General features: G+C 27.5%; 4 protein-coding genes across 4 annotated transcripts; 2 read left to right on the plus strand and 2 right to left on the minus strand.

Annotated features, from left to right (window-relative positions):
• Nucleotides 1–1,928: 1,928 nt before the first annotated feature.
• On the plus strand, nucleotides 1,929–3,251 carry MKS88_002087 (uncharacterized protein; the record flags this gene model as incomplete). Its single annotated transcript, XM_067215069.1, has 5 exons — nucleotides 1,929–2,112; nucleotides 2,236–2,287; nucleotides 2,747–2,824; nucleotides 2,913–3,024; nucleotides 3,186–3,251. The coding sequence occupies 5 exons, from the start codon at nucleotides 1,929–1,931 to the stop codon at nucleotides 3,249–3,251; spliced, it is 492 nt and encodes a 163-aa protein (XP_067074383.1).
• Nucleotides 3,252–4,544: 1,293 nt separating this feature from the next.
• On the plus strand, nucleotides 4,545–6,383 carry MKS88_002088 (procollagen lysine 5-dioxygenase; the record flags this gene model as incomplete). Its single annotated transcript, XM_067215070.1, has 1 exon — nucleotides 4,545–6,383. The coding sequence occupies one exon, from the start codon at nucleotides 4,545–4,547 to the stop codon at nucleotides 6,381–6,383; it is 1,839 nt and encodes a 612-aa protein (XP_067074384.1).
• Nucleotides 6,384–6,988: 605 nt separating this feature from the next.
• Nucleotides 6,989–10,534, minus strand: MKS88_002089 (heptatricopeptide repeat-containing protein; the record flags this gene model as incomplete). The annotated part of the gene is made up of 1 exon (XM_067215071.1): nucleotides 6,989–10,534. One exon carries the CDS (start codon nucleotides 10,532–10,534, stop codon nucleotides 6,989–6,991), a length of 3,546 nt encoding a protein of 1,181 aa, XP_067074385.1.
• Nucleotides 10,535–11,277: 743 nt separating this feature from the next.
• On the minus strand, nucleotides 11,278–14,240 carry MKS88_002090 (uncharacterized protein; the record flags this gene model as incomplete). Its single annotated transcript, XM_067215072.1, has 5 exons — nucleotides 11,278–11,509; nucleotides 11,723–12,251; nucleotides 12,662–12,837; nucleotides 12,988–13,678; nucleotides 13,925–14,240. The coding sequence occupies 5 exons, from the start codon at nucleotides 14,238–14,240 to the stop codon at nucleotides 11,278–11,280; spliced, it is 1,944 nt and encodes a 647-aa protein (XP_067074386.1).
• Between the last annotated feature and the right edge of the window lie 1,648 nt (nucleotides 14,241–15,888).

Raw genomic sequence — 15,888 nt, forward strand, 5'->3', positions numbered from 1 at the left:
AAATTATTACTATTACGCGAATTCGTTACATACATATATATGTACAATGTGCGTATACCCCTTATTATTCTCTCTTGATAGGGATATTTTCATAATTATTACAGTCGTAGTCTTTTAATATTTTCATTAATTTGTTCTTTTCTTCTATCAGTTTAATTTCTCTTATATTTATGTTTTCCTCTCGCTTATTTCTAATTTTATATTGTAGATCTATTAAGAATGTACCAATGCTAATGGTTAGAGACATCAACAAGAGCAATGGAATACCACTTGAAAATAATTTGTATCTTCGATCAATCACACCTAACCTATGTTTCGTCCTTGTAAACTTTTTCTGAACGTAATTCCCCAATATTTTCATTTTATTACGTGCAACACGTGTACAGGCGGGTCTTACATACATGCATACATACATACGTACATGCACATACATACATACGTACATGCACATACATACATACGTATATGCACATACATACATACGTATATGCACATACATACATACGTACACATACAAATATGCGTGTGCATGTACCCTATTTTTCCATTTTTGCGAATAACGAATAAAATATCTTAAGGTATTAACTGCACTAAATTTAACATTTACACATAATTGTGTATGTTCACAAAATTAACAAACCCAGGAAAATATACTTCTTATTCTCTTGGTTGATTTTTAAGAGGAAAAAAAGCCGCAATTATATGATAAATAAAAGGAATCTGCTAAAAATATGAAACGTTTAATATGTATATATAGATATATATATATATATATATATATATAATTTTTTTTTTTTTTTTTTTTTTTTTTTGTTAAACGTACCACATTACTAAGCAGGTACAAAACATAAATATAAGGTCGAAAAATATATAGTTCTCGAAAGGTTTAAGTAGAACAAAATAACAATATGGCCAATCCCGTCGAATAGTAACTCACTCCACTTTTTCTTATCTTAGCTGATTTCAAGTAATATCACGCTGTACGGAAATATTATATCATCTTTTTTTTTTTTTTTTTTTTTGTTTTTGTGAAGATAAGCATTCCTCTTAAACGAATTGTAATACTCCTAAAAGTTTTTTGACTGACAAAATGGCAATGTGTCAATACTTGTTTTTACGGGGAAATTTTGTATAAAGTATTTAAGGGGAAAATGAAAAAATTGTGTTCAACATATTTATTGTCAATGTTGCTTATACGTACACACTGCTTGTTAAGCTCTAATTTTTAATTATTATTAACATTTAATTCTTCTTCTACTTTTTTTTTTTTTTTTTTCTAGTGAACAAACTATTTACAAAATAATTCTGACTTATGCTTTAAAAAAAAAAATAAACGTTCATTTTATTTCATCTTATATCTCCATGTGTATTTCAGTGTTGGCGACGCTCCCTTTTTATTTTTTCTGCTTTTGTTCGTTCTGCATAATATTGAATTGTTTTGCCTATTTTGCATATTATGCATATTTTGTGTAATTATGGCTAGTTTTACTCCTACGTATATACTCAGCTATTCCGAGTTATTCTTTGATTTTAATTTATATAATTTATTTTAATTTATATAATTTATTTTTATTTATATAATTTATTTTTATTTATATAATTTATTTTTATTTATATAATTTATTTTTATTTATCATACTTTTATTTTATACTATTAAGATTTATTTTATACTATTAAGATTTATTTTATACTATTAAGATTTATTTTATACTATTAAGATTTATTTTTTATTATTAAGATTTATTTTATTTCATCTATTTTTATTTTATTTCATCTATTTTTATTTTATTTCGTATACTTTTATTTTATTTCGTATACTTTTATTTTATTTCGTCTATTTTTATTTTATTTCATTTGGTTTTATTTATTTTATTTTTTTGGTTGACCTTTTCCCTTTTTATATGAAGTATGAACCTTCTTGCATAAAATGATATTCTTGAAATTGATTTTTCAATTTATGTCTTTTATATATTTTACCCACGCGTATTCAAAAAATAGGAGATACAAGCACAAGTTGATAAATTTACAAATTACATTTTTACGTAACTATGAGAAATATTTCTTATTAAACAATTTGCGAGTAGCTAATAGGATGTATTACGTTCATCCGGGTAAAGAAAACGTACATAATTCATATATGTACATATATATATATATTTTTTTTTTTTTTTTTTTTTTTTTGTGTATATGTGTGTATATCACACTTCCAACCTCGTTGCACTTTTTAAATGCAGGTAAAAATTTGTTTAAAAAAAATTTCCAGGGTTATCAGGAACAGAGGGATAGGTTGGCTATTTCCTTATTTAGGGGTGAATATAATTTTTTTCGATTTTTTACAACCACTCTGTCAAAGAATGTGCACATAAACAGTGTTTGAACTATTTCCTTTTTTCTATCATGTATATGTATGTATGCACGTATGGACGCATGTATGTGTGCATATATATATATATATATATACTAACCTGTTTACGCATATGTGTCTTTAACAGACTTTAGTATGCCCAACCTTTTCCCTGGATTCAGAACAATTTTTAACAAAAAGTAAATTTCGAACATGAGTAGACGGAACGTGCATAATTATACCCATAAAGTGGAGCTGCATTTGTTTATATATATGTGCGCAAATGTATGCTTGTATATATACGTATATATGCATGTACATGTGTACATACCTGTGTTTATATGTGTGGGTAAATGAATGTATACCTAGGTGCTTGTGTAATTCCCTCCTACACCGCGCAGATTCCTTTTTGATCCCTTGTTCAACTCCCACAAAGATATTATCATACGAAATATAAAGACAATACAGCTAGTACAAAAGTAAAACATACCCGTTAAAAACATTCTTCCAGTCTCAGTTTGTAAACTTACTTCTTGCACTTAATGTATTTTGTAAATTATTTTATAGAGGCAATATTGTGAAAAGTGTAGTTATATTCGGGGCGTCTTGCTTGACTATTTATGCTATGGCTAAACTTCTTCTTATGCTGAGGAAATTTTTTCAAAACCAGTATAAGATGGTATGAAACTATATACTTTAAAAAAGGATAAAAAAAAAAAAAAAAAAAGAAGAGAAATACAGAAATATAGAAATGTAGTAATGCAGAAAAAGGAAAGAATACAAAATAAAACCCGAATAAAAGGTAGATGATTTTTTTTTTGTATTTTCTTTTAATTTCAGATAAGTGAACAGGAAATAAAGCATTTGGGAACGTATGAAAATCCGCACATCGAATTTAAGGACTAAGGAGTGCAACTGTTATTGTGTTAATTGGTGAAAAATTCTTTTTTTTTAGAATCATTTTTTTTTTTTTATTACACTATAGTGTATTTTACTGCATTATATCTAATATTTTGTTTTTTTTTTTTTGTTTTTTTTTCTTTTTTCCTTTTTTTCTTTCATTTCGTTCTTTTCTTCTTTTTCTTTTTCTTTTTCTTCTTCTTTTTTTTTTTTTTTTTTTTGACATATTCGTCATAAAAAAATAAGGCTCGCTATATGCATTGATGAAGTTATTCTTCTCTTCTTTCTTTTTTACTACCACTTTTAAAAACGTTTTAGAAGCATTAACCTATGCTCTAATTGATCTCATTTGCACATACTTTATTTTTTTTTTTTTTATTTGTTTTTGGGTGAAAATAGAAGGAAAACAGATATATGTCCATATATACATATGGATACACATGTTTATAAGAACACTTACTACTTTTTATATGTAAAATTTTTTTTCCTTCATCATATACGCAAAACAAAAAAAAAAAAAAAAAAAAAAAAAAAGAAAACACGTGCATGTACATACAGACCTTAAGAATATATTTCCAGTTAATTTTACTTAATCCCCCCGCAGTTTTACCAAACACCTGTTAGACATGGCTCTCAAGGTGGTGCCGCTGTGTATATACGTATATTTAGGCCCTCCCACATAATACATATATACATACATATGTACATACATATATACATACATATATACATATACACATACATATATACATACATATATACATACATATATACATACATATATACATATATATACTTATGTATATTTTTTTTTTGGTTCATTTAAATTGTCTGAAAGGATTAAAAAAACCACGTATTGTATGTAAAATTTCACCAAGTTGTAGAACAAAGCATCTACAGTTGCATTTTTCGAATAAAATATATATTATTTTGTCAAAGAAGGGAATCGGAAAGATTTTAAGATTTAAAAAATACGAAGCATATGCATTAAATTGCAACCTCTGTCGTTTTGTCTTTTTTTTTTTTTTTTTTTTTTTTTTTGTTACTACATTGTTTTATTATTTATCATTTATCTTTGCTTTCCCATCTTAACTTTTTTCTTTTCTTTGTCAACTTGCGGTTTTTTCCCCACCCTTCCATTTCTTGTGTGAGCTTTTATCTTGTGAAGCACAGCAATTCATTATTTTTCACCTTCTCTTTATCCTTTGCATTTGCACCTGTATCTGCCTCTTTTTCTGCACCTTTACCCCGTATTTGCTTCTTTATCCCCACGGTAGAACAGAAGAGCTACTTAAGAAAATGTGCAAGGAGGTAGAAATAAACGTCGAACAGATGAAGGAGAAGATAAGGAATAGCAAATTACACGTTTTAACATTTGCAACTCATGAGCAAGGCTACTTTAACACGTTAAAAGAAAGCTGCAATAGCTTGAATATAAAATTAAATGTATTAGGATGGGGAAAAAAGTGGGGAGGATTTATTGAAAAATTAGTTAAGGTAAAAGAATACTTAAAAGTATGTAAAGATAATGATATAATTCTATTTGTGGATGGTTTTGATTCTATACTTCTTCAACCAGCTAATGTTATTATAGAAAGATATATAATAAATTATGATAATCTATTTGTTTGCACTAGTGAGAGTACCTATTCCAGTAATTATTTTTTTTTTAAAATGATTGAAAATATGCATTTAATATTTCACAATAGTATTTTTAAATGTAATGACAATACTGAATGGGATTCTACAAATATTATGGATAAATATAAAGATTTCACTTATTTTTATAAAAATTTAAATTTGCTAAACTCAGGCGGATGGATCAGCACTGTTTACTTAGCTAAAAAAATCTTACAGTACATACCTTCTTTTATTGAAAATGACCAAGTGTTTTTAACAAATTTATATTTAGATTGTAATTACTTACTAAAAATTCAAAATGATCAAAAAAAATATGCACAAAATGAACAAAAGAAGTTTGCACAAAATGAACAAAAGAAGTTTGCACAAGACGAACTCATAGAACAATTCGACAATAAAGAACAACTACAATATTACAACAAAATCATTATTGACAATCATAATGTCATTTTTCATTTGTTCAGAAACAAAAGCAATGTAATGTTACTAAGATACGAAGATTGTGTGCACTTTTTTCCCTTTAAGCCACTGTTAAATACCTACTACCTGAACAGGCAAGGTAAAAATGAGGAAAGAAAAAAAAAACAGCTCATTGGTCGAAGTGCAGAAAAGGATGACCAGAATGGTCAAAATGGTCATAATAGTGACGGTATGTTAACTAGCCAAAATGGAAAAAATAGTGACAATGTGTTAGCTAGCCAAAATGGTCATAATAGTGACAATGTGTTAGCTAGTCAAAATGAACAAATACTATTTCCTGCAAATTCGCTAGAAAAAAAAAAAAGTTCAATCATCACGCGTATAAAACAAATATTAATGAAAAAAAAAAAAAAAAAGGTTAGTTACGGAGATACTAGTTACTATGATGATTACTGCGGTGATGAGGAAAATTTAAAAAGAATAAAACTTCTTAAGCAAAGCAGCAAAAATAAAATCGAGTGGATGCAACGAAAGACCGTTTTGGATGATTTTTATATGGATAACAGCAGCAACAATAGCGGTAACAACGGCAGTAACGGTGAGAAGAATAATAATTGTAATGTGAGAAAAATTGGTCAAATAGAAAAAACATTTAATTATTCGATCGTTGATACGCACACACACACCTCACCCTGCATTCTTCATATACACTGTATGAGAAACATTGACAGCATAATTCGTACCATGGGGTTAAATAATATGTATAGCTCGAAATGGTATAGCAATATATGGTATTTAAGTTACAGCTTAAAAGGTACAATGAACTTTAATTATTTTAGCCTTTTATTTTCTACCGTTATTGCATCTGTCTCCTTTAGTTTAATTCATATGAAATATATATTAACCTTTTTAATTCATATCCTTGACACAAATTTTGATTTATATTGCATGAAGGATAAAAGGTACATAAGCAAAGCTATGTTTTTCCTAAATGACATTGAAATTTCTTGTTTTCTTTCCTTTGCATTGGCAGTTTTATTTTGGGTGTTTTACATTTTTAACAAATCCATCGTATAAGTAATTATGTCCACACGTTCCACATGAAAATGCATATTACATGCATGTATACACACAAACACATATTACACGCATGTGCATTCATCTGTGAGAAGCTAATATTATAAAAAACTGATACACAATGACAGACACAACATTTTTGACACTCCGTTTGTTTGTTTTGTTTTGTGCCCCTCTGCTTTAATTTTTTAGTGACAACCTAGTCCCAACTGCATATATAATACAAACTCTTTTGTTTCGTTTAATTTTTTTTTATTTTGTCTAATTTAGTTATGCTTTATTTTATATTATTTTGTTTAATTTTGTTCTGTTTTATTTTGTTTAATTTTGTTTTGTTTTGTTTTATTTTGTTTTATTTTGTTTAATTTTGTTTTGTTTTATTTTGTTTTGTTTTGTTTTGTTTAATTTTGTTTAATTTTGTTTTGTTTAATTTTGTTTTGTTTTGTTTTGTTTTGTTTAATTTTGTTTAATTTTGTTTTGTTTTATTTTGTTTAATTTTGTTTAATTTTGTTTAATTTTGTTTTGTTTTATTTTGTTTTATTTTGTTTTATTTTGTTTTACTCTATTTATTTATTTTTTTTTTTTTTCCCCCTCCTATATCCGCTTTAAATATCAATATTTATGGTCTCAAAGTAGTCCCTTTGATCGTCCTCAGTGTTACTCACATAAGTATTTACATTGTCCAAAAGAATTTCCCAATCCTTTTTATTTTTTATTTTAACCATCTTAATGATGTCTTTAATGAGTAACCATTGATATGCTGTAATTTCGCTTTTCTTTTCATTCACAACATGGTATAAGTTGTCAAAATACGAATCAATTTTTCTCTTATCAAAAGCGTTAATGAATGAAAAAGAATGAAATAAATGTAATAATGAATTAATGGATGTACATAATGGTGTATGCTTTTTTTCGTTTTCTATTTTCTCTTGTTGATCATTTTTTTTTTCATTTACAAAGTCAGAATATTCTTGATCAGAAGTTAAATTTTCTAAACTACTTACATTAACAGTGTTCGGGTCATTTCCTAAAAATAGCTCATTTAATTTTTTAACATCTTTTTCACTGTCATCTGACTGGTAATTAAAAACAAATGTTTCTATCTTGTTTTTTGATTTGCCTGCCATATCATTTTTATTCTCGTCATCCCGACGATTCAAATGTTCAAGAAACGAATGTGCATCAAAGTTAATCATTTTTTCCCTTAAAAATAAAATTATCTTGTTCAAATAATGTAAATAAACTTTTTGAAAATCTCTTTCATCCAATTTTAATTTGTCACTTTTGATAAGTAATTGCTTCAGTTCATCCCCCCCTGCACTGATTAGTAGCTGTTTCATTTTGTCACTACTAATGGCTAGTTGTATGTTATTGTTTTCCTGACATTCGGAAATACCAACTTTCTCAGCATCTTCTTTCCCTGATTTACTTCGTTCATATCTTTCCCCCTCATATGGGTTATTTATCGAGGTTGTATAATACATATAATCTGCAAGTTCGTCAATGGTTATGTTTGCAAAATTATGAGAATAGTACAGTATATAATAAAGAAGTATATCTTGGTCAAATATTTTCATTTCAGCTAAATTTTTCATTATGAAATTAAAATTTGTAAATTTTTTTTCCTGACCTGTTAATAATATTTCACTGTTGCTTTGTTGTTCATTAATTGTGGTTATGATGCCGTCATTTAATATATTTTTTAATGCAAGAAACAAAAAATTTATTACAGTTTTGTCATAAATATTACTATTATTGAGTGATAAAAGGAGCATATTTACGTCAATTAAATTGAACGTGTTATAATCCCTTTTTAAAATATGTGTCTTCATTTTGGAAAAACTTTTATTTAGTAAATTTAATTTTGATAAAGAATAGGAAAAAAAAGAAATTTCCTGATTTGTTAAGGCACTAATATTTTGAAATAAAAAATGAAGAACATATTTTAAATACTCCAAATATTTTTTTTTGTTGTAATTAAAAAATAACAACAACTGCATGGCTTGTTTTATATTTAAATCTTGAAATTTCTTTCCTTCAAAATTTATGTCCACAGAGTAATAATTATTTTTGTTTAAACACCATAAAAATAAGCTAATATTTCGTATATCAAGACTGGTCGAGTAAAATAGCAGCTTATCTTTCACAATATTGAAGGTGTTATTTCTTCTTTTCTGCTTTGCCATTCCCCATAATATATTCATAAGACTTTGTACACTAAACTTATTTATTTTTTTGTTTATTTCCTGTTCAATTAATTCAAAAAAGGATTGGTCATTATAATTTATTAACGACAAGGAGTAATAAATATTCGAAATGTCCTGACATGTTAAGGTAATTATATATTTTTCCAAAAAGTATAGAAGTTTTTTATACACTTTCAAATTATTGTATGAACATTTTGCCAAACTCCACAAAATGGCACATAAACTTTTTGTGTTTAATTTTTTTAATATACCATAATTTATATATTTAACAATGTATTTTAAAATGCTCTTAAACTGTTCTTTATATTTCTCTTCTTTATGAATATTTAATTTTACCAAAGTCCACAAGAGCCATGTTTTATCCACAACTCTGTAAATTTCTTTTCTTTCCAAGAAATTTTTAATATCAGTTATTATGTTTTCAAAATTATTGTTATGTATAACATTTTTTAAAAAATTATTTTTTAATTTTTCATTATCTTTTTCAAAATTATAAATACGCACAAGTTGTTTTAAAATATAAAAACACACAACGATATTTGATAAGTGTCTTTTATTTTTATACAAATTTAGCAAATCTGTGTATACATAATTTTTCTCAATTTCTTTTACAACAGTATGGCAAAAAGAGCTATGTGTGTTTTTTCTTTTCTTGTCCCCCTTTATGTAGTCTTCTCGTAGGCGAACTATTTCAGACAATGGGTCAAATAGGTCCATTTGGTCATTTCTTTCACGTTTCGCTCCTTCTTCCTGTTTCACCCCTTTTTGCTTCTCCCCTTCTTCTTGTTTCACCCCTTTTTGCTTCTCCCCTTCTTCTTGTTTCACCCCTTTTTGCTTCTCCCCTTCTTCCTGTTTCACCCCTTCTTGTTTCTCCCCTTCTTCTTGTTTCTCCCCTTCTTGTTTCTCCCCTTCTTGTTTCTCCCCTTCTTGTTTCTCCCCTTCTTGGTTCACCCATTCTTTTTGTTTCTCCCCATCCACTTTTTCTTCCTCTGTATTTTCATACAGCTGGACTGCCGAATTGTATGTCCCCTCTTCGCTCATATCTGTGCAGTTTGTCTTATCATCATCTCCTCTGCTTTTTTCCTCCGCATTGATATCATATTGTGTTTCCACGATATCATCATATTTTGCTGTCATTTCTCCATCAAAATTCTCTGATAACATTTCGCCAAAATTTTCCATCAATTTAGTGCCAACATTTTGCCCCAATTTATCGCCCAAATTTTCTGTCAATTTTTTGCGAATTCTCCGGACGAACTGCCCGTCCACGGAATTCTTATCAAGCAGTTCGTTTTCATCAAACGGATCTCCGGCTTCACTACTCAAATCATCTAAGTTGTTCTTATCTCCACTTAACAACTGTTCGTCTAACTCTTTGAAACGAGTCTTAATGTCCTGCACAGATTGAACATCATCAGTAAGGTTGTTTTCCTTTTTATCATAAAAATTATCATAATTATGAAAAAAGGAATGCTTCAATTTTTTAATTTCAATATCTTTTATATTAAACCAATAACTTTTTCCAAATTTGTTTAAAATACTTTTGGGGTATTTATAAGATTCATCCCTATTTATTACTACTAATATTTCATATTCATCTTTTACTGTTTTTTTTAGATCTAGTATAACCCCGCAACAATCTTTAAAAGACCCAGTTTTAACTTTTACATGCCCACCAACAAGCATATATATGTCTTTTATATTTTCAACATATAAAATGCTTCTCTTAACCCTGCCCTTACGTGTACTTTTGATTAACATCCCATTATTTAAAATAAAATGTAAGCTCTTTTTTTTATCTTCATTCTTTTTAATGTCATAATAATGGCCAAGTGTATTATTACTACTTGTAAATCTTTTCACTTTTTTCGTGTAAAATAGATTATTTAATATTAAAATGAAATATATAACTACATAAAAGTTTGGAAGGTGAAAGGCATTCATATCATAAATAACAGGGCACACTGTTTTGCTTTTTAAAAAAAATATATATATGTTAAGCTTTAAGTTTTTTGTGTATTACATTTCTCAAACTTTTGTACGCAGAGTATTATCTCGTGAAAGCTTTTTTTTTTTTTTTTTTTTTTTTACCATTTTGGTACACGCTTATGTAAGTATATAAGTATATACACATATAAACGTTTATATGAATGTTTTTTTATACTTGCATGCATATATTTTATGTATATTTACATATTCCCTCCCCCTCTTGCCTTTGGCATATTTTATTAAAACCCCTTGGTCATTTTAACCTCTTCTATAATTTTATTGCCTCGTTGTATAGCTGCGTTATCACATTGCATTAATTTTCTTCACTTGATTTTATTACATTATTTTACCTCTCCTTTTTTTTTTTTTTTTTTTTTTTTCAATTTCACCATTCGAGAGGAGATGGGTAAAACAGTTTGAACGAAAAACGCATTATCTTTATTAAAAGGTTAAAAAAAAATATATATATATATATATACATATATATGAATAAAATGAGGAGAAAATAAAGAGAAAAAAAAAATAACAACAAAACGAGGAAAAAATATAAAAGAAATAAGAAAAACTATCAAGCGCTAAAGCAAAGGTGCAACCAAAAGATACTACTATTAAGTGGTAATATATATACATATGTACAATATGAGGCACGCACAAATCCAGCATATGTATACATATATGGGGGACGGCTCGCAAAATGCTTATTTAACACGTAAAGTGCTTAAGTAGGAGTAAAACAAATCGTTAAAGGTATCCACAATTTTTCCTATTTCTGTTATTCTATCTCTAGACTTTAAAAATAAATATTTTTTTTTTTCTTCAATTAAAAAAGTATACGATTTGTTGTAACTGCTTGAAATAAAGTCTTCCAGATTGTTCAGTATGTTAGACCGGTTTCCTTTGTACGAGTAGTACTCGTTTATTTCGTCTTCGCTGAAAAGGCAGTTTGGAAAACATACGATCAAGTGTAACTATATTATGTACACAGGACAGTAACTCAAGGATGCATTTTTTTTTTTTTTTTTTTTAATATTTCGTCTGTTTTAGCACAGTAACATAATACTTCTAACAGTGTGTACATATTTTGTGTGGACACTTGAAAAAAAAATGAACAAAATTCTATGCAACAATTCGAAAAATTGATACCTCAAAACGACAGACGGATGCTCGTTGTTCTTCACCTCTGTAAAAAAATTAACAATTGAGGAGCTGAAGCTTTCCTCTAGCTCTTCTAATTTTTTGAAATAATCCGAAATATGATCATTTATAACTTTAATAATTTTTGAAATGTCAATTTTGAAATTTTCAATGAAGTTGTTAAGAGAAACTATGTTCATTAATTCTTCATTTATTAACTTATCACGAAAAAGAAAATTTTGTTCTATATTGTCTTCAATATATGTTTTTATTAATATGTATTTGTCCTCATCAATCAGAAGAGCATCTTTTTCTTTTTCCCTTTGCTTTTCATCTGAAAGAAATAATGACTTATCGGATGGTTCGTTTTTATCACTTTCATTGATCATCTCCTTATCCTCATAAATATTTAAATGAAAATTTTTTGAAATGTTTTGAAGCTTTTCTACAATTGTATCGTTTAATGTTTTGTTTTTATTTGACTCTGCCTTTTCTTTGTAGAACTCGGGGCATTTTTTGAGCTCCATGTTTTTTAAGCCTATAGAAGAGGAGAGGGGAGGGGGAAATGCCAGTGAACACGTAGAAGGGATGGAATGAATGCAAATGTAAATGTAAATACAAATACAAATACAAATACAAATACAAATACAAATACAAATACAAATACAAATACAAATACAAATACAAATACAAATACAAATACAAATACAAATACAAATACAAATACAAATACAAATACAAATACAAATACAAATACAAATACAAATACAAATACAAATACAAATACAAATACAAATACAAATACAAATACAAATACAAATGTGAATAGAGACGCATGCTGAACAAGGTATGCATGAAAAGGTAAAAGTAACTGCATATATACGCATATACATGTGTGTTACAAATGCTGTATTTCCCCAAGAGGGCATATTTATACTCGTATATAACCTTGCTTGCAATTTAAAAAGCTTAGTAGGGAATGTATGACCTTTTTTGCTCTCTTTCTTAATGTGTTGTACTCTTTAACGTTATTTAGCATATATGCTGAAATGAAATTTTCGACATCATCCTCGAAGATTTCGGAGCATTTCTTTCGTTCCTCGTTCAGTAGGAGTACTTGGTCTCTGTGTGGAGCAGAAAGCGGGGGGAAAGGAGCGCGATACACATTGTAGTGGATTGTGGAGAGGGTACATAAATAATGCGCTTATGCATAGATAGACACAGGTGCACATTGCACATTGTACACTACACGCATGCATCGAAAGGGTACGTACATAACTGTTGAGCTAATTTTGTGAAGATCCTCCAAAAAGATTTGTTTAATCTGAGGGTAGTAATATATTTTACTCAGAACAACTGGCTCCTTTGTATCCTCAAATAGGGATTTGGCCAATATTGTAATATCATATAAAAATGCTTCAAGTATTTTTTTTTCATAAATTTCCTTATTATCTATAGCACTGTTTAAGGAACAGAATTCAAATTCATTGTTCCTTGTCGCACACATCGTAGTAGTATTAACATGTGTTTGATCTTTTTTTTTTTTATAGCTAGCTAATATTTCATTGTTAAAATATTTAATACTTTTTAATTTACACTTAACTTCATTTGTTACATTATTTATATTATTTACAATATCTACATTATCTACATTACATATAGGATTATCTTCTAAATTTAAGAATTTTAATTCTTTTAAACATCTTAAATATATTATGTTTTCTATATCTTCAATATAATTTTTACTTAATATTAATATTTTTAATTTTTTATTGTTATTTAAATTTTCTATTTTTTTTATTCTGTTATTATGTAAGTTAAGCTCTTCTAAGTTTTTTAAATTTTTTAAATTTTTTATTTCTTTTATTTTATTATTTGATACACTCAATATTTTTAGGTTCACTAGCTCGTCTAGATTTTCGAGTTCTTCTATAAGATTGTTGTCCAAGTGCAGTTCTTCGAGACCTGCGCAGGGGGAAGCGTGGGCACACAAGTACGTTATGTACATGGTACACATTTGCACTTACACATTTGAAATTTGCACATTTGCACTTACACATTTGAAATTTGAACATTTGCACATTTACACACCACATACATATATACACTTTAGCAAGTGCCTGTGCGTACACCTATGCGGCATTTTCACTCCCATATGCTAATATGTAATATTTCAAATCCATTAAGGAAAATTAATATTTATCTGCTTACTCTTAAAAAGGTTCATGTTCTGTATTATTAATATTTTTCTATTTTCCAAGGATAAAATTTTGGTATGAATTAATTTGTCGGTACTATCCTCTCCTTTGGCAGAATTATATTTATTTATTTCATTAATTAGAATACTTTCATTTATTATATTTGTGCGTATTCTTTTATAGTCCTCCTCAGGTATTATATCTTCAAATGTACTGTCGTTTACATCCTCCTTCTTCTCATTTTGTTGATCATACTCCTCGTTGTAGTTAATATCATCTGTGTAATTCTGGCGTTCGTCTTTTTTATTGTTTTCTTTTTCCTCATTCATTTCTTCTTTATAAATCTGTTTAGCATTTTTGGAATGTTATTCTTCTTCGCTTTTTTTTTTTTTTTTTTTTTTTTTTCTTCTATTTATATAATTGTAATATGGGAATGTATTCAAAAAAGGCTTTTCACTATTCTTCAGACGTGTGTAATAATAGCGATCAATATAAGAACATAATTTTTGCGCATTTCTGCTTTTCTTCAAATATAATACAATGCAGTTTAGTGTAGTGTACATAATTTTAATCATCGAAATGTCTTGATTTTTCAGAAAAAAAAAAAAAAAATACATATGTATACATATACGAACACATACGTACACATATACATACATGTGCTAGTATCATTTAAGACAATAACGTTGAAAGAGAGGGGAAGAGATGGGAAGGGAAAAAAAAAAAAAAAAAATAATAAAATAAAAAAGTTTTGCGAACGTACTAATAATTATCAAAAACTTAAAAAATACTCTATATATGTTCTAATAAATAAAAGGAATTAACATTTTATCCTTTCCTTTTTAAAAATTATAAAAAACTCATTTCCATTCTTCACAACAAGAATAATATTATATTCCCCCAAAATAATTATGAAATACTATTTTTGTAGAGGGCTTTATATAATTCTTTAATCATAACAGTGATAGCGAAATAATGCGCTTTACTTTTCCCCTTTGCTTTAGCGCATGCCCATTTATGATTTATTTATTTATTTTTTTTTTTTTTTAAATATAGATATAGAAAGGTTTAGAAAAAAATGAAAATTTTCACTTAAGCGCTTTTTCTAATGAATCTTTGTTATTAGATCAAATGGGGGTACATTTTTTTTTTTTTTTTTCAAAGCTATCAAAGTTGTGAGACCTGGAGATATTTCCCTCAAACCAATTATCGTGCAAAAAAGAAATAAATATATAGAACAAAATTGATAAATTAATGAATAAACAAATGAATAAACAAATGAATAAACAAATGAATAAACAAATGAATAAACAAATGAATAAACAAATGAATAAACAAATGAATGAAACAAATGAATGAAACAAATGAATGAAACAAATGAATGAAACAAATGAATGAAACAAAATAAAGCAAAATATTGGGTCTATAGGGGGAGGAGCGTAATAAGTTCATATCCTCAATGAAAGATGTATCTTTTGCAGTGTTCATATATTTCGAACTGCCAACTTTTGAACAAACTATTTTATTATTTGTCATACACTTAAGTATAATAGTTAAAAAAAAATACATAAATATGGACATTTACGTTTTTGGATATTTTTCCCCAATTTTTGACATCACATCGTATATATATAACGTATATGTACAAGAATAATTGAACTTTCTAATAAGACAAAAATGGAAATACCAAAGACACTCAGCGCAATTTTCACACGTTTGCCGCTTACATGTTGACACATTCCACTTTTATAATATGGGCGAAGAGCGAAAACGTTTTTTCCTCTTTTTAAACGCTACACATATGTGGATATATATGTATACATACATATAAATATATATATACATAGATATATTTACATATATATATATATATATATATATATATATATAACTCCAAGGGATAACTTCCATATTATTTTGTTTGCCTTTTCTTTGTTTTCCTGTATGTGCCTACTGTGGTTGGGCTTTAAAAGCAGA

Source organism: Plasmodium brasilianum, chromosome 7 (assembly GCF_023973825.1).
Source record: "Plasmodium brasilianum strain Bolivian I chromosome 7, whole genome shotgun sequence".
In the NCBI taxonomy this organism is placed as follows: domain Eukaryota; phylum Apicomplexa; class Aconoidasida; order Haemosporida; family Plasmodiidae; genus Plasmodium; species Plasmodium brasilianum.